This window comes from Neopelma chrysocephalum, unplaced genomic scaffold (genome assembly GCF_003984885.1).
Source record: "Neopelma chrysocephalum unplaced genomic scaffold, ASM398488v2 Primary Assembly neopelma1_123, whole genome shotgun sequence".
NCBI lineage: Eukaryota > Metazoa > Chordata > Aves > Passeriformes > Pipridae > Neopelma > Neopelma chrysocephalum.
The window spans coordinates 1,743,039-1,767,149 of NW_020897785.1; the positions used below are offsets into that span (position 1 = coordinate 1,743,039).

General features: G+C 49.3%; 2 protein-coding genes across 9 annotated transcripts in view; one reads left to right on the forward strand and one right to left on the reverse strand.

Annotated features, from left to right (window-relative positions):
* FZD3 (frizzled class receptor 3) overlaps positions 1–4,375 on the reverse strand; it is a 51,200-nt gene extending 46,825 nt beyond the window's left edge. Inside the window, exon 1 of one of the 3 annotated variants that reach the window (XM_027697809.1) lies at positions 4,326–4,375. The gene's annotated coding sequence lies outside the window, so the exon portion shown is untranslated. Of the gene's footprint in view, positions 1–135; positions 157–3,664; positions 3,695–4,325 lie in introns of those variants that run through there. The other 2 variants (XM_027697811.1, XM_027697812.1) reach the window with 2 other exon arrangements.
* Positions 4,376–4,544: 169 nt separating this feature from the next.
* FBXO16 (F-box protein 16) overlaps positions 4,545–24,111 on the forward strand; it is a 32,326-nt gene continuing 12,759 nt past the window's right edge. For 2 of the 6 annotated variants that reach the window (XM_027697770.1, XM_027697774.1), the window contains exons 1-6: positions 4,545–4,659; positions 9,468–9,543; positions 14,442–14,477; positions 19,309–19,515; positions 20,464–20,628; positions 20,984–21,189. In XM_027697770.1, coding sequence (XP_027553571.1) covers positions 4,598–4,659; positions 9,468–9,543; positions 14,442–14,477; positions 19,309–19,515; positions 20,464–20,628; positions 20,984–21,189 — 752 coding nt within the window. In that variant the 5' untranslated portion in view covers positions 4,545–4,597. Of the gene's footprint in view, positions 4,660–4,684; positions 4,709–8,291; positions 8,331–9,402; positions 9,544–14,441; positions 14,478–19,308; positions 19,516–20,463; positions 20,629–20,983; positions 21,190–24,111 lie in introns of those variants that run through there. The other 4 variants (XM_027697771.1, XM_027697775.1, XM_027697772.1 and 1 more) reach the window with 3 other exon arrangements.

The window sequence follows — 24,111 nt, forward strand, 5'->3', positions numbered from 1 at the left end:
AAATTAATGGAAAATGGAAGAAATTAATGGAAAATGGAAGAAATTAATGGAAGATGGACGAAATTAATAGAAGAAAAGCTGGGATGCTGAAAGACTCTACCCAAAAAGGATGATGAAAACGGGGATTGTATTTACCGCGACAGAAGTATTTTGAGGAAACCCCACACTTTAAACTTTAACTGCAAGTGTTTGACCACACTGAAACCAAGCTACTTATGACTCAGCACCTCCTCTGGTGTGTTCACATCGATAGCATCTCGTTATTTGCATGGCCTGATGAATAATTATAAAACACAAACACAACAGTCACCACCAGCACCAGCCCACAAGTCCCAGCTCGCCACTGTCCTGCCCAACAAGCTCCACCACGGCTTGTGCTCAAATGTGGCATTTTCATCTCGTTGTAAACGGCTTTTTTTTTGGTCGTTTCTGACCCATTTTAATCCCACACATTCATCCCCCTCTCCAGGAACCACCACAGCAAGCTGAGGATAGACCAGAAGAGTGTTCTTTGACCACCCCTTTCTCCACGCGCTCTCATGCAAACGGTTGCTCTGCCAGTTCCACTCTCCCCATGGAGCCAATTTAAAACAGGAATCACACCCCAAGGCTGGGTCTGGATTTCCTCAGCACCGAGGGGCTGGAGTGGAACAAGCAGAGTGGGGACTCAGCACATTGTGCTCGTCAGCTGGAGAAACAAACCCTGAAATCGGAGGCTAAAGGGTGAAAAAAGTACGAAGGGCACAAAGAATAATAATTTTTAATAATTATTTTGCCTTACCACGATAAACTTTGCAAAATTCGGTCTCTAACTGACTGCTTTGAAGTGAATTGTTGTTAAAAAAGGTAACAAATTTAGAAACTCTGCTTGAACCCAAGAGCACACAACCACAAATCTGAAGAGACTTCCAATCTTGAGAGAGTTTTTCCTTGGATGTTCAGAAAGGGAAATAAATCTACAAGTTTTTCCTTTCTCCCTAAGAGTGAGAGACCAGAAAGAGTTAATTCCCAGATGTCTGCTGGTATCAGTTCTGCACATTTTTGTTTACACAGGCCCATAATATGGTTAGAAAAATTAAGGAGCATAAAGCTCTTTAAACCCTCGTGCACTGCATAATCTTGAGAGGTTCCTTCCAACCCAAACAATTCTGGGCTCCCCTGGAAGATCACGGGTTTGGCTGCAGGTTTTTGAAGACAGGCTGGTTAAAAACAAATAATGAAAACAGGAAAAAAAAAAAAAGCCCAAGATGATAAACAGAACCATGTTAAATTAAGTTCATTGGCAATTTTTTTTTTCAGAGGCTGCTCAGCTCTGTCACAGAGATTGATAGGGAATCCATGGTTGAGGCAGCACGGAATTACATGAAGAATATAAATAGGAAAACTGTTCCAAATGCAGGAAAAATAAAATATGACCAAAAGAAAAGAGAACTATCTACACCTGAAGTGGCAGAACCGGCCAGCAGAGCTCAAATCACACTTTCTTGTTCATATTTTAAAGCAAATGTTGCTGTGAAGAGTCGACGCATTGATTTTAAAAGACCAAAATCAGCCACAATATTTAAGACATGTTCCATGCAACCACGCCTGATTTTGAGCCCAGTTTCAAGCTCAGATGAGCCTGAAAAGTCCTGATCTGTGGATGCCATTTCTCAGAGAGACTTTTTCGCAATTTGGGAACTCTCAAAAGGAACAAAGAGCTGAACTATCCCGTTTTCCAGGCAGCATCACCAAACCCCGAAGCCTTTGGCGTGTTCTCCCCTCCTGACCAGAAGATCACAAGTTACAGACAGACAAAACCAATTCCTGCTTAGCTTTGTTCAGCCCCCTCCTCATGGAATGGGATGGTCTTTAGGGTCCCTTCCAACCCAAACCAATCTTTGATTCCACGTTGTACAAGGTGCCCAATCCCCTCGGAATCCAGACCTTTGGTTTGCACTTTTTAACAGTAGTTCCTCAAAGTCAGGGAAAGAAGATTTTTGAGCTTGTTGGATTCCTGTAATTCCTTTTTTTCTCTGTCCCAAACACTTTGACCACCAAATCCTCCAGATTTTATTCCAGGATTTCGGTGAAGTCACCTCACAGTGTGGGATAAGCAAGTGATTTGTTTGGCTTGCTTTAACTGAGGTGCCATTGCAGCAGTGATCAGTAGAAAATGTTTCATTAAAGAGGTTCAGAAGAAACATAAAATGAACTGTACACACACCAGTTAAAGCCTGAAGCACAAAAATTGGGAAAATCCAGCTCAGCATCTGGAGTCTTGGGAAACATTTTCAGGAATACTTCACACAAATCGTATTCATGACACAGAAAGTAGAGACTCCAAAAAAAAAAAAAAAAATCCACCTATTCTCTGACTCCCCCACAATCTCAAACTGCTAAAATCATGCAAAAACACAAGACTCAATAAACCAGAAAAAGAAAAAAGGTTTAACCACGCAAAAAGCAGAAAAAATTTCATTGTGTCCTCTCAGGACCTTTCCATTTTATGCTGATAGCAGCAGAAAGAAAATTAAAAATATATTTACAAGAGACAGAAAAGTACATCCAATTATACAGCCGGGTCACCCAGTGCCCCTTCCTGGGAAAACAACATAATTCCAGGTGAAATGAAGCAAAAAGAGAATCAAATGATTGCGAAAGGAGAGCCAAGTTTTGCAAAGGAGATATAGATGATCTATTAATTGGTGCAGACAGATGGGTGCTGTAATAAGCAATCCTGAGTGTCAGGAGAGCTTCTTACCACAGATCCAGTTTGTACACTCTTTGTTAAGCCTCTACATATGAGATTTTGTGGTTATTTTTATATGTATATAAAAACAAAACACTTTTGATGACACCGGGGATAAAAAAAAGGAGGGGATGTCTCCTCATCCACCCCAAGGCACTGCAAATAAAATGCAGGGAAAAGGGGTAGGAAACAGTAGTTTGTTGGTGTGGTTGTGGATTTATACATTATTTATCATTAGAAGAAGCTCATCCAACTCCTGGCGTAAAGGAGAAATTAAGGTGTGTAAAGGAGAAATTAAGGTATGTAAAGACAACTGTTAAAAAGAGTGAAAATAATGAAAAGAAAGGGTTGACTCCCACAGGCAAATTTTAAAATAAATTTGAAAGTTCCTAACGGGGAGGAACAATGAGTAAGAACTCATGAGACTTTAGAAAGAAAGGATGAAGGAGGATTAATTCACAGTTATCTGTCCCAGGAAAATGGGAAGATAAAACAACAACCCGGACTCCTCCTGTAGAAGCGAGAGGACAAGAGGAAAATGTCACCTCAGTCACTCCCCACCCAGCCCTGAGCACGGAGAAAGGGAAGGAAAGGAGCTCATTCACTGCACACAAGCACTGCCAGCGTTTCCCCAGCCCATTCCCACCCACATGAAGGCACAAAAGCAGAATAAATTATTCTCCCAACTCCATTTTAATTAGACAGTAGGAAAGAAACTCCAGTACTTGTGCTCCCCGGTTCCACTTGTGTTGCATCTTAAGGGAGAACCACACCATAACCCCCCCACTATTTCAGTTTAGGAGACCGTGGAGGAAAGAGGGAGCGTGGAAAGGCACAAACCCTTTCGGGTGAGATTTCATGAAATCATGGAATTGTTTGGGTTGGAAGGGACCTCAAAGCTCATCTAGTTCCAACTCCAGGGATGCCACTCACTAGATCCAGAGGGATGGGTCTGGCAGCTCGCTCCTTGAGTTCATATTCCTTGGGAAGGAACTGGAGAGGGAGCTGGCCATCCTCCCCGAGATGGGAAGCAGGATGCTGAGCGAGCATCTCCTTTTCCCCTTGGATCCTCGCCGCGTTTTAAAGGCGAAGGGAACAAGTGCACACGCGGGACCAGCATCCTCTCGGATTCCCGCTGCACGGCGAAGGAGAAGGAAGGAGATGCTCGCACAGAACACCTGCACGCATTCCCCGGGTGGAAAAGGAAAGAGGAGCGCGTGGATACAGCCGCGAAGGGAGAAGGATGAGGGACGAGCATCCCTTCCCCGGGATCCCGCACTACGGCGCGGGGGGAGCCCGGGACGAGCACCCCCGGCCCCGCAGGGAGGGACGGGCGGTGAATCCATCCCCTCCGCGGCGCTCAGCACCAGCATCCCCCCCGGGTCCTTCTCCCGGGACGAGCATCCCCCGGTCCTTCTCCCGGGACGAGCATCCCCCGTCCCTGCGCTCCGCTCCGCTCCGCCGCTCCCCCGCCCGCCCAGCGCTGCATGGCCGCCCCGCCAGCGCCTCGGCGGGCGGCTGCACGTCCCCGTGGCCCAGAGGGCGGCACCCCCGGCGGAGATACCCCCGTCTCCCATCGCCCCGTGGCCGGTACCTGCCCGCGGGGGTCCCGCAGCCCCCGCGCTCCCGCGTTGTCCCCTCGGGTGGCGGCGGCGGCGGCAGCAGCGCGCGCCTCCCCGCCCGCCCCTGCCCGCCGCCAGGCCACGCCCCCTCCGCGCCATCGAGCCCCGCCCCCTTCCCCGCCGCGCAGCCAATCGGAGCGCGCCCGGCAGGTTGCTAGGTAGATCGGAACCCCCGGCCGGGCTAACCCCGCCGGGGGGAGCTGATTGGCTGGCGACCACCCCCGGGGGTTGTCATGGCGACGGGATGCGGAGGGGAGGGGGGAGGAGGAGGAGGAGGCGGCGGCGTCCGAGGGAGGAAAGAGGAAGGTGAGGGGACACCGTGGGACACTGTGGGACGCGGGAGCCTTGGGAGAGTGTGGGGAGCGAGTGTCACTGCAGTGGGGCGCGACCGAGCCCTGAGGGGACACGAGGGGACAGGGGGGACACGGGAGCCCTGGGAGAGCGCGAGGAGGGGTGTCATGGCAGTGGGACACGGGGAGGCATGAGGGGACACGGGGAGACATGAGGGGACACCGGGGGACTTGAGGGGACATGGGAGCCCTGGGAGAAGGTGGGGAAGGGGCGTCACTGCAGTGGGACACGGCCGAGCCCTGAGGGGACACGGTGGGGACAGTGGCACCTGGCTCGGAGCAGCCCTGGTGTGGCAGCAGGAGCAGGGAAGGGATTGTCCCCCTGTGCTGGCACTGCTGGGGCACCTCCAGGGCTGGGGGCAGCTCTGGGGCTCTCAGACAAGAGAAACATGGAGGGGCTGGAGCATGTCCAGGGAAAAGAACGGAGCTGGGGAAGGGGCTGGAGCAGCAGGAGAGGCTGAGGGAACTGGGGGGGCTCAGCCTGGAGAAAAGGAGGCTCGGGGGGACCTTTTTTTCCTCTCCACAACTCTCAGGGAACAAGGGACAGGAGGAGAGAGAACGGCCTCCAGCTGTGCCAGGGGAGGGCCAGGTTGGATATTGGGGTGTTCAGTCACTGTTACAGCTGCCCAGGGCAGTGGTGGAGTCCCCATCCCTGGAAGTGTTCAAAAAACACGTGGATGTGGCCCCTGGGGACCTGGGTTAGTGGTGGGTAAATGTTGGATTGGATGATCTCAGAGGTCTTTTACCAACCTGGACGATTCTGGGATGCTGTGAGGGAGACCTCCCACAGTGCAGGGAGGACAGGGAATAAAGGCATCATGCAAAGAGTATAAACTCAGTAAATGAGTGGGAAAAGCACTTTGTATCCACGGACAAGTCTCAGCCTTGCTGGACTATTGATTTCACCCCCAGGTCCTTTCTCCTCAGCTCTCCATCCACTCTCTGCCCTCTGTTCCTGTGCTTGTTGCTGCTGCTCAAAGCTTTTCTTCCATCATCCCACTGCTTGTTTTTGATATAACTGCAATCAAAATTACTTTCCTGTCTTAGCTTGAGGTTGATTCTGTTAAATTCTGTTTATTCCCGGCTGAACTCCTCGGATTGCCCCGTGGATTGATGTGATTAGGAAAAATGCATCCTTAAAATTCCGAGTGCGCCGGGCTCTGTGCACCACAAAGGCTCTTTGCTGTAGGGATGTGGTCAAAAAACATTAATAAAGTGGGTCTGCTCCTGCAGGAGTTGTTTTGAGTATGGTTTGCCCAAACCTCTGGAATGCCAGAGATTAGCCCAGGTAAAGGAAATTATTCCCATGCCCTTAGTTAGTGGGATATGATCATTATGGATTGTTAAGCTTTCTTCAGTGCAATCACTTGGGTTTTTAAACCAAAAACTTGACCCAGCTTGTGCTGAAATCAGTGAAATTATTTCCAGTGGTTTCCAATTTAAATTGTCTCGCTGTTAGAACCCACCATTCATGTTTCCTGCCCTGTGGAATTACTCATCTTCTTCAAACATCACCAAAATCTCTTGGATCCCCACTCAGTGTATCCTTCCATCCAAACTGGGAACCATTCCCAGGGACTCTGGCTGCAGTAATTGAGGCAGTTTTCCTTTTTTAAACCCTGTATAAACTCCTAAAATTTGGACTTTCCCCAGTCTTCTCCCCAAATCTCTTTTGCACTGGTATTTACTATTCTTGCCACCTGCTCCCACATTCCCTTTTTGTTTTTTCTGGAACAATAAGAGGTGATTTTTTTTGAGCATTGTGTGCCAATAGTTTTTCCTCCCTGGGTAGTGAACCAACACATTCCTTATATGTATTTAAAGCTTGATTCCCTGTTAACCTCATCCCACCTCTCTTGCTGGTGGAATGTTTTCGGATCAGCTGAGCTGGATGAATTTCATCCCAGGGTATGTGAAGAACAAGCTGGAGCAACCTCTGGAATGTTGTTTTGGGCAGCCAGTCCAAAGATAAAGACTATTGCAGAAGAGAAGTGGGGCCCTGGCTAAAGTGATAGGACGAAGGGGAATGGCTTCAAAGCAAAAGAGAGGAGATTTAGGTGGGATATTGGGAAGGAATTCTTGGCTGGGAGGGTGCTGAGGGGCTGGGTTGGAATTCCCAGAGCAGCTGTGGCTGCCCCTGGATCCCTGGAAGTGTCCAAGGCCAGCTTGGACGGGTCTTGGAGCAACCTGGGATCATGGAAAGGCACAAAGATAAAATCACAGGATCATGGAATCATGGAATCTCCTGAGCTGGAAGGGGCTCACAAGGATCATCCAGTCCAACTTCTGGCCCTGTATAGGATACCCAAAAATCCCACTGTGTCCCTGAGAGCCTTGCCCAAACACTCCTTGAGCTCTAGCAGGTTTTGGAAGTGACCATTCCCTGGGGAGCCTGTTCAGCGCCCGACCACCCTCTGGGGGAAGAACCTTTTCCTGAGATCCAACCTAAACCTCCCCTGGAACAACTCCAGCCGTTCCCTCACATCCTGTAGCTGGAAAGAGAAGAGATCAGTGCCTGCCCCTCACGAGGAAGTCGTAGCCAGGCTTTTTCCACACCCTGAGCCACATTTTTGGCACAGCAGGTGCACGAGAGGGTCCCGAGGCCCCGTGAGCTGCTCCCGTGCCAACCCTCGGAGGTGCTCCGGGAATGTGGCCGCTCCAGCACCAAGAAACCACATCTGTGAGGGAAAACTGGGACATGAACCCAGGGCTGGGAGTGTTCTGCAGTGCCAGCTGGTGGGGTTGTGACTAATGGAGAAAGTTGTCCCTGAAAAACAGGACACGGTTGCCCGAACCTGTTTTTTTGGCAGAGGAGCTGTTTCTGTGCACTGGAATGGGCAGGGGCCTTGCAGGAAAACAAAACAAAAACAGCCCAGTGAGTGATGCCATCCCAAAGTGTATCCCAAAAACACCTACTCAGTGGCACAAGAAGCCTCTGGCATTGTACAGCTGCAGAATTTGGGGCTGTGAAACCTTGGTGAGTCCTTTAGGTCTCAGCGTCTTTTCGTGGGAAGTTAAAATTTCCATGTACAGACAATATGTTCTTTGAGGACCTTTAGCCTCCAAAAATAAAAAAAAAAAAAGCAGGAAGAACTCAGGCCCTTGTAGTGAACTTATTTCCAAGGACCATGTTACATCCCCAGGTGCAGAGAGGAAAACGTAACAGGTTCTTCATTGATTTTCCTTTATGTTTCTTTGATTCCATAAGAAAAATTAGTCATAAAAGTGATGTTCCCAGGCAGATCCTGCAGTGGGTTTTGAAGATTATTAATCCATTTATATATTGAGGAATTTTGTCTGGGTAAGGAATGGGGTCTGAGCTTCCACGATGTGTCTCCTGAGCCTCAGAGCTGTATTAGCAAGAAATGTCCTTTTTCTGGGTGAGTTTTGAGGTGTTTGGGTTCAGGGCAGGCTGGAAAGACACTATGGGAGTTACTTCATGGATTTGCCTTTTCTTGTGTTCGAAAATTCCTGTTATTACCACAAAGCTTTAAAGCAATCTGAGGTATTTACAGGAAAACTGCCTAATCACTGTGTGCAGGAAACAGAGACATTTTTAATGTGGTAAAGGAATTATCTGGTTTTCAGGCTGCTGCAGTTTCAGTCTCCAGTCTGGGAATTGGATACTTGAGGGGAGGGTTGGCATTATCCTGCTGAATCCAGCTGCAGGATAGAAGATAAAGAAAAAAAACAACAACTTTTCCTGCATTTGGGCAAGAATTAAAGAAGAAATTACTTTGGAGATGGTTGGACTCCACGATCTTAAGGGTCTTTTCCAACCTCAGCAATTTTATGGAGTTCAGTAAATTGGGAAGGGAACATTTTGTTAAATGTCTGATTTGCTTCACGTAGAAATTTCAGTTTAAAAGAGCAGCACAATCCCAACCATCCAAACCTGCTGTGCCTGAACACAGGACCCTGTAAGATTTCAGTCAATTCTGAACCAGTTTGGGTTCCAGAAACCAATTGCCCCTTTGAGACTTGGCACGATATGCCCATGAAAACCAGCAGACACACCAGTTACCTCCAGTTTTCAGTCCCAATAACTGGAAAAGGGAATTTCCTGTACTTTCCAGCTTGCTGCAAGGACCCTGTTGTGATCATTCACACAGGATCACTGAATTGTAGGATTGTTAAGGTTGGAAGAGACCTCTGAGATCATCAAGTCCGACCATCAACCACCACCACCATGTTCACTTCTAACCCCTCCAATGTCCTCAAGTGCCACATCCACGTGGTTTTTTAATAATTCCAGGGATGGGGACTCCACCACTGCCGTGGGAAGCCTGTTCAAAGACATAATCAACAACATTTGTGATGGGGAAAACCTGCTTAACTATAAAGTATTTAGTAGTGCACAGAGGTTCCACAGGGAAATCCCAGGATCCCAGGATGGTTTGGGTTGGGAAGGGACCTTAAAGATCATCCAGTTCCACCCCCTGCCGTGGGCAGGGACACCTTCCACTAGCCCAGGTTGCTCCAAGCCCCGTCCAACCTGGCCTTGGACACTTCCAGGGATTTTACTTCCTTCTGATGGTTACTGTGGGTACCTAAAATAAAAGGCTTTACCTGATTTTCCAGTAATTTTCCTCGTGCCGTTGCTGTGCTGTGAAACCACCGGATTCCTTCTTAAAATGATTTGCTTTCCGTGTAGAGGAACAGCACAGGGATAATGCTGGCCTTTGTTTTGTGTAAATGTTGCAGCCACTGGTGCTGACAAGAGGCTCCCCCACCTCCTGCATCCATGGCATTTGCTCCTCCCAGGAACACGGATGGCTCCAAGCTGCAGATCAAGATGAGCACGTGGACCCCTCTGAACCATCAGCTCATGAACGACAAGGCAAGTTTTGTGCCTGAAATTCGGAGAGTCACGGGATTTTTGGGGCTGGAATGGACTCCTGGAGATCATCCAGTCCAAACCCTCAGGGCAGAGTCAGATTTACCAGTTATTTGCTCAGGATCATGTCCTGGGTATTGGAATATTCTCATGTCCTGAGGTTTTGAATGTTCTCATGTCCTGGCTGAATATTTTCATGTCCTGAGTACTGGAATATTCTCATGTCCTGGCTGTTTGAATATTCTCATGTCCTGGGTATTGGAATATCCTCATGTCCTGGGTGTTTGAAAGTTCTCATGTCCTGAGGTTTTGAATGTTCTCATGTCCTGAGTGTTGGAATTTTCTCATGTCCTGGATATTTGAATATCCTCATGTCCTGGGTGTTTGAATGTTCTCACGTCCTGAGTTTTTGAATGTTCTCCTGTCCTGGGTGTTGGAATATTCTCCTGTCCTGGGTATTGGAATATTCTCATGGCCTGAGGTTTTGAATATTCTCATGGCCTGAGGTTCTGAATATTCTCATGTCCTGGGTGTTGGAATATTCTCATGTCCTGAGGTTTTGAATATTCTCATGTCCTGGGTGTTGGAATATTCTCATGTCCTGAGGTTTTGAATGTTCTCATGTCCTGGGTGTTGGAATATCCTCATGTCCTGGATGTTTGAATATTCTCATGTCCTGGGTATTGGAATATTCTCATGTCCTGAGTGTTTGAATGTTTTCCTGTCCTGGGTGTTGGAATATTGTCGTGTCCTGGGTATTGGAATATTCTCATGTCCTGGATGTTGGAATATTCTCATGTCCTGGATGTTGGAATATTCTCATGTCCTGCTGTTGGAATATTCTCCAGTCCATGACAAATTCTCAGGTTCACTGCACAAATTCTCAAGCCCTAGAAAAATTTAATTTATTTTTTGCCTATGTAGGTCATGATTAATGGAATAAGACCCTCAAGGTTTTGTTCCTTTTAAACCAAAAAAAAAAGTGTATTTATTTCTTGCTGAAAGTCCCCAAATCATTCTTTTTCTTATTTTTGCACCAGAAGATTTTTGGTTCCGCCCCATCCCTGCCTTCCCAGCCTTCAGGAATGAGGCTGGATTGATATTTTGGAAATGATGCACCAACTTATAGATAACAGGATGCATTTCCCAGCCTCCCACTCTGATCCTAAATCTGGGACCTGCTGACATCTCTGCTTTGGGCTCCTGCATCACCATATTCCTCCCTCGGAATTCAGATTTCTGGTGATGATTCACAGGATTTGATCCAGGGAGGGCCATCACCTCGTGGAGTTTGGCTCCCTGCATTTCTTGGGCCCTCTTGTTTCACACAGTTCTCCCACTCCTGAGCTCAGGAACTGGAATTTGGCTAAAATACATTTTCCACGAAGGCATCCAGGCTTCCTTTGGGGTTAAGGACATCCATTCCTTGCAAAACTAAAGTTTCATCACTTCCCTGCTGATCTTCTCACGATTAATCCCCTCTACCATCAAAAGGTGAAGCCCTGTCTCCTGTCTGAATACCTCCAGCATTAAGATTAATTTGATTCTTCCCTTTCTTGCTTATTAAACTCTTCTGCATCCAGCATTTTTCCCTTGTGGAAGGACTTTTATCCTGCTTCAAGCCAACACTTGAATCTTCTCTGATAAACTAAACAGATTGAGCTCTTTGAAGTCCTTTCAATCTGGCACATTCTCCAGCCTTTGAATCATTCTAATGCCTGTTTCCTGCTTAAAAAGGTATTTTTACAGCCACAGATCACTGTGCAATAAATGATGACCTAACTGGAAATAAGTAGGTGGGTAAAACCACCTTTCCCCACCTTTTTTTACCCCTCTCATCCTCAGGGAGTCAGAGGCTGCAGCAAAACTTTTAGGAGTTAAAATTGGAGGCCTTTTCCAACCTTAATGATTGTCTGAAATTCATGATAAAAAGTGTTTTCTTGTTTCTGATCCAGTTTTCAAAGCACTGACCCGCCTGAAACTCCTTTTTTCAACATCCCCGCAGCGAAGGCAGGAGAAAAATAGTTGCAACAAAAATAGTGCTGACGTCTGGAATCAGGAGATATTCCAGATTCCAAGTGATGTACATGGAGCTGGGAAGGGAGAAGGTGCCATTTCTGTGCAGTCACATGTCTGCTCATCTCTGCACCCTCAGGAGAGGAGAGGATTTAGAGATGGGAAGCGTGTGACAAACAGGGAGAGAGGAGATGGGCGAGAAATGTGGGTGGAAAAGGCAGTGGAGGGGCAGGAATGGTGGGAATTCAGAGCTGCTCCAAGGCAGAAGCATCAAAACTCCATCCAAATCCTTTCTAGGAGCAGACCCAGGGACGGTTAATGCCATAAATTTGCTACTGTCAAATTTTGGGTAATCCTGAGGGTACTCCATTAGTAGGAGACTTCCCTGGATTTTTGACCATGCTGAAGAGCACACTCATCATGGAATTGTAGAATCATGGAATGGTTTGGGTGGGAGGGGACCTTAAAGACCATCCAGTTCCAGGGCAGGAATTCCTTCCACTATCCCAGATTGCTCCAAGCCCCATACAACCTGAGGCTGGAATGAGATGAGCTTTAAGGTCCCTTCCCACCCGAACCATTCCATGATTCTGTGACTGTTCCAAAGCCTGGATCAGCATCAGGGACAGACCAAAGCCAAGGAGGCAGAGCTAGGAAATCTTGAATTTTGCAGCCAGAAAAACAGAGGTGAAGTCTTAGCTATGCTGAGGTTGTGCTGCAGCAGAGGATGAAGCACAGGTGGGATTGGAGCATCCTGAAGATTTCAGCGTCAGTCTGGAGAGCGCAGGGCTGTGCTGCCTCCAGGGTAGGGCTGGAATTTAGGAGATGATTTGCCTTCCACTGGGGCAAATGCCTCCAGTGGCATTTGCAGCAAAGGCTGCAGGGCTTAGCCTAAGCCAGCCTTGAGCTTGAGCTTATTTAAAACCACCTGAAGGCATGGATGTGAGAAGGGAGATCTCGGGAGCAACCTGGGCCTCCAGCTGCATCCAAGGACAGCAGGAATAGGAACAGCTCCAAGGCCTTGGAGGAGAAGACACAAAACATGGGCTTGATGAAGGCAGTGGGTGATTATCCCAATTTGGGGCCATTCTGCTGCTAATTAATACTTCCAAGTGCCTGGAGAGGCAGAACTTTCTGCCGGGCTGAGCTCAGAAGTGTCTCCAGGAGCGCTGAAAGCAAATGTGTGTCTTTCTTTGATCAAAGACCATTAGCATTGCCCTTGGTTACATAAACATCTCCCTGCTCCACTCGAATTCTCCGACCCAAAACTCAGATCTTTGACTATTCATCACTTGCTGGGGGCAAATCCTTTCCCAAGTTCAGCTTTGTTGGCTTTGGGGTTTGGAGTTTTTTTTTTCCGCTCGATACTTTTTTTTCCCTTCTGACTTTACTGAGTCTCCCCCCCACACAAATAAAGCGAATCATAACTGTACAAATAAAAGGAATGTCATTTCCCAGCCCTCTCAGGAGATGCTCCTGCTGAGAGAGACAGAACCAAAGCTGTCAACTGCAGCAGCACTGACAATGTCCTTCTCTGCAGGAACCCCCTTCGCTGGCTGTCACAGCAAGGACATCTCTGGGCTTTGTAATGATCAGCCACGTTTCCCTAGTCGTGCTTAATAGCTGTTTTATGTGCACTTATAAGCTGGGCTTTCCCCCCCCTCACTTTGATCTGCGTGCTGGAAAAATCGTTTGCAGCCTTTCCCCACTTCCCAGGTCACAATCCTGAGCGCGGGGGCGGTTTCGTGGGAGCGGGGAGGCCACGTGTTGGAGCTTTTTCGGGCCCAGCTCCCCACGGATAAAGGTCAACATCATAAATCCTCGGCTGGGTTTTGATCCCGATCGTCCCCTCACTGTAAAGGGCCCAGGGAACAAAGACCGGGCTTGTTATCCTGCTCCTGACTCTTTCCCTGCCTGAGGATTGAATCCGTCGCCGGGGTGGCGTGAGAGTAGCTCGGGTTGTGCCCACGTGAGGAGATTCCAGGCATCCAATGCCTCTCCAAGTCAGGATTAATGAAATTCCTAAAATAAAGAGGTGGGAAGGCAAAATTCTGGTCTCACCAAAGCACATGAGGCACCACACACTGCATTCCCAAAGAGTTCCTATGGAGCCAGGATGGGAGAGCAGGGGGGGTTCACCTGGAGAAGAGAAGGATCCAGGGAGAGTTTGGAGCCCCTTCCAGTGCCTAAAGGGGCTCCAGGAGAGCTGGAGAGGGACTGGGGACAAGGGCCTGGAGGGACAGGACACAGGGAATGGCTTCCCACTGCCAGAGGGCAGGGAGAGATGGAAGATTGGGAAGGAATTGTTGGTTGTGAGGGTGGTGAGGCTCTGGCACAGGTTGCCCAGGGAAGTTGTGGAATCCACATCCCTGGGGGTTTGGGTTGGGAGCAACCTTAAAAATCATCTCATTCCACCCCCTGCCATGAGCAGGGACACCTTCCACTATCCCAGGTTGCTCCAAGCCTGGCCTTGGACACTTCCAGGGATGGGACATTGAATCCAGGGGGGTTTCATGAGCACACTGATAACTTCCTGACACGGGTCATCAAGGAACAATCAACAAGGGAAGAGGCACTGCTGGACCTCCTGCTTCCAAAGAAGGAAGGACTGGTTGGGGATGTGAAGGTCGGGGACCTGGAGATGTTCAGGGAGGTTGTGGGGTCTCCATCCAAGAAGATACTCAAAGCTCACCTGGGTTTCAAAGCCTTTAGTTGATCCCATCAGGGATTTTGGACTGAAGGATCTCCTCAGGTTTCTTCCAAACTCACCCATTCAGTTCTTCTCTTTCTGTTTTGTAGTTTGGTTTTTCTAAGCTGTATTTTCCTCAGGACATATGGAATCCCCTCTAAATATTCCATTTTCTTTGTGTGTGTGTGTTTTACAGGTATTTGAAGAAAGAAGAGCCCTCCTTGGAAAATGGGTAAACTTTTCCCCTTTAAATATTTATTTAAATACGGATAAATTTTGGGGCTGATCGAGGGATTATCTGATGGGGATGTAAAACTTACATCCTGTTTTGAAAAAGGGATTCATTTTCCTGATGGGAAAGTGAGCCATGGCCTGACAGAGGGTCTTTGAAATCTGTAATAAATGACATTTTATCTACCAAGTGCACACATAGAATCATGGGATGGTTTGGGTTGAAACTGGGGCTTATTCTTTATGGTTAATAAGTCATTAATGACATTTTTTTTGCACATGGACTGGTCTTTACAGGCAAATATTTTGATTTTAAGGATTTTTTGGTCATTATAGGAAATATTTCCATAACTTGTTGCCGTGAGTGCATTTTGATGATAAGGAATTTCAGGGACACCAAGAAAACTAAATAACTGAGTGATTATTGTTCATAAAACACCTTTTCGTGTGATATCAGCAGCTGAGAGATCTAAACCCCTTAGAAATCCCTTGGAAATTGCTGGCAAAAGGGCAAAGATGTTTCTATTAGAGCTGAAAGAGCCAAAATGTGGGAAGAACATTTCCAGAGATCTGAGAAACCCCAAACGTGCAGCAGCTCTGCAGAAACTGCTGGGAATTCTGGTGGATCACCAAGTGGACATGAGCTGCCAGTGTCTTACAATGGCAATAAGGGGAAATATCCCCAAGTCATTCCCAGTTCTGCTCCCTGCATTTTGGGAAAGATGGAGACACTCTGAGAACAAGTCAAGATGTGAGAACAGACTCGGGTCCAGAAAATATGGAAACAATCCCTGTACTGGAGGGAAAATGGAGGAAAGATGTAATAACATCTTCCTAAGGATGCACAAAAGAGGTTCAAAAAGGGGAAGGGAATGATCTGATCCTTGTGTTCCCACTGGAGGGGACAAGAAATCAAGGGATTGAGTTGCAAGAGCAGAGGCACAATTTAGACACGAGCAAAATCCAGTGCTACAGAAAATTCCTTGCTGGAATATCTTGCCTAGGGGTGGAATCTCCATCCCCGGAGTCCTTTGAGAACAGGTTGGACAAACACTGGCAGGAATGGTTTAGGAAGAGCAAATCTGAACCAGCTCAGCGTTCCTCAACCTTTTCCACAGAAGGACCATCCAACCTTCTGGAAAAGCAGGTGCTGGGTCTCCAACAAATCCCTCCATCAGGGAGAAGATGGCTGGGGAGGGAAGGGGAAATTGCTTCTCCATCCACTTGGCAAAAGAGCCTCGTTGAGTGGAGAATCCCTTCCCACTTTAGTGGAGCACGGGGATGCCTGTGGATCGTAACTCCTGACCTCGGGTCTGTGTGCTGGGCTGGAGATGAGGATTGTGTCCCTTCCCAGTTCCAGGCAGTGTCCCCCAGAAGAGAGGGGCCTCTCTGGGATAAGCTGCAGGCCCAGGGCTGGCCCTGGGTGTCAGGCTTCTCGATTTGTGTGTGTGCACTCAGGGATTAATTGTAAACCGATCCCAGGAGCGGGCCCGAGCAGTGCCAGCACTGATGTCACACCATCCCTGGGGAGACATTGTTTGCCAGGGCTTTGGGAAAGGCCCAGACGAGGGGAAAAGCCGTTCCTGGCTGTGGGGAGAGAAGGTGAAGCGAAGGGAATCCGGTTGGACTGGTTGGGTTGCCGGGATCACAGGCGAGGGGAGGATCTGTGGGGAAAGGCAGCCAAATGTGGGATGGGGACATGCCTGTTAACTGCTGGAAAAGGCACAAATTCCGCCAGCTTAACTCCTTGGCTGCTGCTGGATGCGATGGAGAAGGGGCCGAGTGCTCCTGGCACTGATTTAAACGGAGCTTCCCTGGCACAGGGCGCTGGAAGGAGTCATTCCGTCGGAAAACCCTTGGCGGGATGGAAAGGGTTAAACGGGAGCAAATCCGTCTCCCGGCAAGTGAAGCCCGATTTGTTTTGACTGGTTCACTCGAGCTCTTGATGTGGAAGAGAATGAGCCAGTGACTCCCTTGTCTCTGGAGTTCGGAGGAGGAGAGAAACTTAACTTGGCAAATTGGGGATTGAGGATTGTTTTAATGAGAGGAGGACGTGGATGTGGCTGGGAACGGGGCAGTGTCTGCAGCATTCCTGGGACAGGGAAAGCCTTTTCTATCCAGCTGAGGGGGAGAAGGGGACAGGCAAAACCTCCTCTGGCCCCCTCGATTTTATTTGTGACAGAACCACAGAATATTCCCAGCTGGAAGGGACCCGCAATTTCTCTTTCCAAGCCCCAAATCCCAAGGTCCTGCTTCATTTTTTCCCTGCTAAACATCATTAGAGGTGGAAGTCCTGTGCAAAACAGGGATGAGAGGAAAAGGGGGGTATGCCTTAAATTCCATTTGTGTCTAAAAAGGGGCATTTGGGAGCTTTTTCCTATTTGACTTCTTATCTCTCTGGGACATCAGGAATGCCAATTCCATCCTTCCTTCATTCTGACCTTCTCGAAGGTCTTGCAGAGGGGTTTGCAAGAAAGGGAAGAGCTGTTTACTCCCCGGTGCTGGAATTCATCCAAGTAAAAATACAGCGTGAAACAAAGAGTTCTTCAGGATGATCAGGAGAGAAATCACTTCTCAATTACCTTTCATCCGCACAGGATATTTTAAACTATTATTCTGCCAGAGCATAGATTTGTTGGGGGGAAGAAGAGGGAAAACAATCTGACTTTCTAGTCTGTTTTGTTCTGAAAGGAAAAGGAAGGGACACAGGACATTAAACCATTTACACATAGGAATAAAGAAAACCCTGGGAAAAAGTAATTTTTCTTAATATTTTTAAATTTTAAATTTTAAATTTTGGAGGTCACTTTTAAGCAAGGACTTAAATGTCCCTGAGGTTAAATGCAGAACTGAATGTGGAAATTTGGCTTTGGGAACCAGCCCTGTGAAAAAAGAGGGTGTGTGGTTTGGGGATGGCCAACCTGGAAGAAGGAAGGAAAGAGGGAAAAGCAGCATTCCCCAAGGAGGGGAATTCCACAAACCCTTCAGTTTTCCCTTTGAAAAGAAGGTGAATTTGGGTCAAGGCGGCTCCTGCTGCGCAGGGAAGGAGGATCATCAAATCCCAGGATGGTTTGGGTTGGAAGGGACCTTAAATGCTGTTCAATTCCAACCCCTGCCATGGGCAGGGACATCTTCCACTAGCCCAGGTTGCTCCAATCCCCGTCCAGCCTGGCTTTGGACACTCCCAGGGATCCAGGTGCAGCCACAGCTTCTCTGGGAATTCCATCCTAGCTCCTCTCCACCCTCCCAACCAACAATTCCTTCCCAATCTCTCATCTCTTCTGCCCTCTGGCAGTGGGAAGCCATTCCGTGTGTCCTGTCCCTCCAGCCCTTGTCCCAAGTCCCTCTCCAGCTCTCCTGGAGCCCCTTTAGGCACTGGAAGGGGCTCCAAGCTCTCCCTGGATCCTTCTCCTCTCCAAGTGAACCCCCCCAGCTCTCCCAGCCTGGCTCCAGAGCAGAGGGACTCCAGCCCTCAGAGCACCTGTGACCTCCTCTGGACTGACTCCAGCAGTTCCACATCCTTGTGCTGTTGTGATTCCCAGAGCTGGAGGACAAAGCAGCTGGATTTCCCAGGAAAACAGGCAGGGGGGAAGCTGGAAACCCCCATCCCGCCGTGTGCTGACTGTGCTCTTTCGGTGTAAAACCCTCCCCTCGTCCTGTCACTCCTGCAAACAGGACGAAGCAGCGCTTGTCCAAAACCCACATTTCACCTCAAGGAAAGCCACATTTATCCCTGCCATTCTGCTGCCTGCACTTCCCACTGGGGATTCCTGCTGCTCCTGCCTGCTGGTCCTCTGGCACTTCCTCCCTGCTGGCACTCAGGCGCTGCCCCCGGAGCCAGGACCGCTCCGGCAGGTTTGGAGACGGATTGCAGCGATTGTGGGGATGAGGTCAGGCTGCTCCCAGGAGATTCCTGCTGACAGGGCCCTTTCCATGCCCTGCTATCAACACCGGTGCCACACCAGCCACCGCCACCGGTGCTCCCACCCAGTTGACACCACCTGTGCTCCTGTGCTTCCCTGGGGGCTCAGTTCTTCCTCCAACTGGGTTCATCCCCCTCTTTAGGTACCTGCCAGGAGCATGGAAATGCTGCCAAAGGTCTCTGTGACTGTGCTCCTGGATCTGGACACAATCCTGGACCATCTGGGCACAATCCTGGACCATCTGGACACCATCCTGTGCCACCTGCTCCAGGATGACCCCGCTCGAGCAGGGAGGTGGGACCAGATGACCCACTGTGGTCCTTTCCAACCCGACCCATTCTGTGATTCTGGGATTTTGGGATTCTGGGATTCTCTGCTCTGTGCTGTAGGTTCTCCTTGTGACACACGAGCAGCTCATTTATTTTCTCTTTGCTCCTCTTCTCCGTGGTGGGGATTTCTCTCCTGCGCAGTGGGAATGGGAGAAAAAATACTTCACAAATTGTGAGGCACTCAAATATTGCACTAGTGGGGGGCATGGAAGTGTCAGGAGAGACAAGGAATCAGCAATGAACTCAGGATTTGGGACCTAATCCTCTAAACACCCATCTGAGTCTCCTCCTTCCCATGAGTGAAGCCAAGTCTCTGAGCTGGTCCCAGGAGCAAGGAGTCTTGGAGGCAGGAGTGAGTCCTGGACTGGGCCATCCTGGATCCTTTGAGGGTTATAAATCACACGTTATGTAGCTTCAGAGTTGCTTTTCATGCAGCCTCTCCGTTTGTTCCCAGTTCCTTTGCTCCTGGATGAGTCACCAGAAGCTGCTGCTTGTGCACTTTCCCTGCCCTGAACGTGGGCTTTATTTTAAGGAGTTGAAGCTGTGCTTTTACTCTGAACCTGAAACTCCCTCTTTTCAGTTTGACAAGTGGACAGATGGGCAGAGGAGGAGGATCCTGGTGGACCTGCTGGAACGCTGCTCCCTGGCACAGCAGAAATTCTGCTCCAGGCAGCTCCAGGACCGAATTCCCACCGAGGCCGTGGATTTTACCACGAGGCTTCCTCGAGTCCTGTCCTTGTACATCTTCTCCTTCCTGGACCCACGGAGCCTTTGTCGCTGTGCACAGGTAAAAAAGCCCAACCTGAAATTCAAGGTGGTTAAAAAAAGAGGAAAGCACCAGTTTTTGGTGAAGACACACCAGTGCTGTTCCTCTTAGCACAGAGCTCTGACTTGGCAGCTGCTGCCAAGTGCTGAGTGATGCTTGTTCCTCAGCTCCTAAATTAAGCCAGACTTCCAGCCAAGATTTACAGAAGTGTAGAGTAATTTGAGATGCTAAAGCATTTAAAATGTGGCCCTTTCAAGGCTGGTTATTCCCAAAAAGGAAGCCTGGCACTTTCTGAAAGTCACATTCCTCTAAAGTACCTTGCACTGTGTGCAGAGGCCTTAATTCTTTGGGAAACATCAGTTTGTGCTCTTGCAAAGAACCACTCACAGAAAGAAAAACAGATCCTTTAAAATGCTTCAGGGTCAAGTGTTGGATGTGGAGAAGCTGCGAAGTTACAGGTGTGATTTGGAGCCCAGTGGCTGAGACTCCAAAAACGTATTTGCATGAGAGGAAGTGCTGTGAGATGCTGCCCAAAGTGGTTCTGAATGACAAAATTCAGATACTGGTGACATTATTACTGCACTTACATAATATTCCATGTAATGTCAAGAATATATCAAAATCTCAGCTTGGCTAAACCTTTGCTGTCATATCTTTCTCCAGTGGATGCAGCTCAAACTCTCCATTCACAGGTGGGTTAGGAAATTACTTAGAATCATGGAATATCCTGAGTTGGAAGGGTCCCATGTCAGGAAGACCTTGAATGGTTTAAATGGTTTAAACAAGGGTTTAAATGGTTTAATCAAGGGTTTAAATGGTTTAACCAAAGGTTTAAATGGAGCATTAACATTGCTGAGGAATTGGTTTAAGGACCCAGGGGAATTACACCCCCAGCACGGGAGTCTGTAGCTGGAATTTTGGATGCTTGAAACCCCGAGGTGTTTTCAGCTTTCAACTGGGCATTCCCAGGTGAGCTGGTACTGGAAGTACCTGTCTGAGCTGGATCAGCTCTGGATGCTGAAGTGTCTCCGTTTTGGCTGGTACATCAACTTCTGCCCAACGCCCTTCGAGCAGGGAATCTGGAAGAGGCATTACATTGAGATGGTGAGAGAGCTGTGGATCACCAGGCCAAAGGTACGTGTCCAGCACCTCTAGAGTGGGACAACTGGGTGGTCTGGTTCCTGACCCTTTTCCCTCCGTGTATTTTTGTGATTTTCCTGCCCTGAGTTCAAACCTCAGCCCTGGAGTTTTAAAGGATGGAGTTTAAGCAAACTCCCTCTGTAGTCAAGAGGGAGAAGCCAGTGCATCTCAACAGCAGCTCATCCTAGTGTAGGTTATGGGACATGGGACAAGCACTGTCAGGGGCCTGTTTCCCTCCACAGTCCTTAATGGATCTTGGGAAAACTAACGTCGATTCCCAATTATGATAAGTCTAAAATTGGGCTGATCTCACTAAGACTTATTTTCCTCTCTGCACCTCTCCTCCCAGCCTCTTCCCAAGGAGGAATTCACCGTTGTCGACGTGCAACCCATCGGAAAAGACGCCCCGGAGGCAAAACTTCCCATGCACGGAAGGAGGAGAACCAAGGAGAAGAAAGAGCTCCCCCCTTGGCGCTCATCCGACAGACACCCCACGGACACCGTCCGCTACAACTACCTGGACAACTGGGACCCCATCGAGCAGGCGAGGCAGGCGTAAGGGCTCCCTCTCTTCCGCTTTCTCTGGGACACGGGATGTGTTTTCCAGCTCTTTTGGCTGGTTTTGGGGTGGGTCTCGGTCCGGTTGTAGTTGGAGCTGTGCTGCTTTGTGTCTGTTGCGTCCGCTGTGTCCTTCCAGGAGCAGCTCGTTGGAGGCTGTGAGTCCTGGGGAATGTGATGGGAGCTGCAACGGGAGAATCAGGTGTGAGCTCATGGGCTCAGCCAGGGGTTTGACTTAAAAATATATGGATATCATAGAATCACAGAATCAGCTGGGTTGGAAGGGACCTCCGAGATCATCAAGTCCAACCCTTGATCCACTACTGCTGCAGTTGCTGGACCATGGTGCTGAGCCCCACATCCAGTCTTATCTTAAAAACCTCCAGGGACGGAGAATCCACCACTTCCCTGGGCAGCCCATTCCAATGTCTGATCACCCTCTCTGTAAAGAAATTCTTTCTAATATCCAACCTAAACCTCCCCTGGCACAGCTTGAGACCATGCCCTCTTGTCTTGCTGAGAGTTGCCTGGGAGAAGAGACCAACCTCCACCTGGCTACAACCTCCTGTCAGGGAGTTGTAGAGAGTGAGGAGGTCTCCCCTGAGCCTCCTCTTCTTCAGGCTGAACAGCCCCAGCTCCCTCAGCCTCTCCTCATGGGAATTGTGCTGCAGTCCCTTCACCAGCCTCGTTGCTCTTCTCTGGACCTGCTCCAGCACCTCAATGTCCTTCCTGAGCTGAGGAGCCCAGAACTGGACACAGCACTCGAGGTGTGGCCTCACCAGCGCTGAGTACAGGGGAAGAATCACTTCCCTGGACCTGTTGGCCACACTGTTCCTGATCCAGGCCAGGATCCATTGGCCTTCTTGGCCACCTGGGCACACTCTGGCTCATGTTCAGCTTCTTGTCAATCCAAACTCAGGTCCCTCTCTGCCTGGCTGCTCTCCAGCCACTCTGTGCCCAGCCTGTAGCGCTGCAGGGGGTTGTTGTGGCCAAAGTGCAGGACCCGGCCCTTGGCCTTGTGGAACCTCATCCCGTTGGAATCAGCCCAACTCTCCAACCTATCCAGGTCCCTCTGCAGAGCCCTCCTGCCTTCCAGCTGATCGACACTCCCCCTCAGCTTGGTGTCATCTGCAAATTTGCTGATGATGGACTCAATCCCCTCATCTAAATCATCAACAAAGATATTAAACAGAACTGGGCCCAACGCTGATCCCTGGGGGACACCACTAGTGACCGGTGTTTTAATACCTGGAGATGGCACAAAGAGAATCAGCCACGGGCTTGTTCCCAAGAGGGGATAATTATTGATAATTTAGGGGAGAAAATAAGGGAACTTGGCAAAAGTTCAAAAGGGCACCACACGAGCCGGACAAAAATGTTCCGCCCCAACACTGAGCCAGCACAGACTAATCCAAGAGACCTGAGTCAGATTCCAACCCCTTCACAACACCAGAGTTAAAATCCAACCCCTCCAGCTCCAAGGAACCCAAAGCATCAGGAAAGGAGCACAGGAAGAGAAGCAGAGGGAGCAAGAAGAGAGGAGGAGAAAGAGGGAGAGACAGATTATGGAGCTGCCACTGGGACCTCGGGGAAGACCAGGGGCTGCAGGAGCTGTGGGGTGTTATAGGGCAGTGTCCTCACTGTCCCCATAGGAGCTGTGGGGTGTTATAGGGCAATGTCCTCACTGTCCCCATATGAGCTGTGGGGTGTTATAGGGCAGTGTCCTCACTGTCCCTATGAGCTGTGGGGTGTTATAGGGCAGTGTCCTCACTGTCCCCATAGGAGCTGTAGGGTGTTATAGGGCAGTGTCCTCACTGTCCCCATATGAGCTGTGGGGTGTTATAGGGCAGTGTCCTCACTGTCCCCATATCAGCTGTGGGGTGTTATAGTGCAGTGTCCTCACTGTCCCCATAGGAGCTGTGGGGTGTTACAGGGCAGTGTCCTCACTGTCCCTGTGAGCTGTGGGGTGTTATAGGGCAGTGTCCTCACTATCCCTGTGAGAGGCTGCAGGAGCTGTGGGGTGTTACAGTTTTCCCAGGCTGTTTGTGACTGGCAGCTACTCTGGGAATCCCCCATGAGCTTCCAGGGGCTGCCATGAGGGACACGACCCCACCCCATCTCTCTTAGGTCCCACCCATCCCTTCCCCCTCCACACACACCCACACCCACCCCACAAGGTGGTTCTGACCCAGCAGTCACTGATCTGGTGTCTGACATTAGGGCAAGAGTTTGCTGAAGGCTTTCTAAATAAAGCTGCAAAGTTGAGAGGAATCTGCAGTTTTTGCACAGAAGGATGAATTAATTGTGATGGAACAGAATTCCACCACTTCAGGGATCTTCTGGCTGCAAAGAGGATTTGGTGATCGAGCTGTGGGGCAGGTGAAAGAGGATATGTGAACTATTGAACATTTAAGTAAAGAATAGTGTCTGTGCTACACTGCCTGGATCCATCAGTTCCTGGGCTCCTGGGATGACCTGGTCAGGCACTGGGAAAAGGAAAGGCATTTCCACCCCAGAGCAGAGTTTTGCACATCCGTCTGTGTCAGGACAGCCCCACGTTTTCCTTTCCGTCAGAGATTTTCCAAATCTTAGGTCTGTGCTCACGTTCCTGCGCTTTAACAAGCAGCAGCAGGAGCAACGGGGAGGCTGCAGGAGCCACCTGTGGGAAGTGTTTTCCCATTTCTTGTTCAAGTCCCTGTTAGTGCCACCTCTGATGTTTCCCGGGCTCGGGGCAGCCGATGGGAAACGCTGACACTGCCACGGATCCGAGCCCAGGGAACAGGAGATGGATCAGCCTGACCATTGCCCGGTTCCTGTGGGAATCCCTGTGGAAAGGGCTGCCCAGACACAACTGAATGTGCAGAGAGCAGGAGATTCCTCCTCCCCGTGCCAACAAAAACCTTGGGAACCAACCAAGCC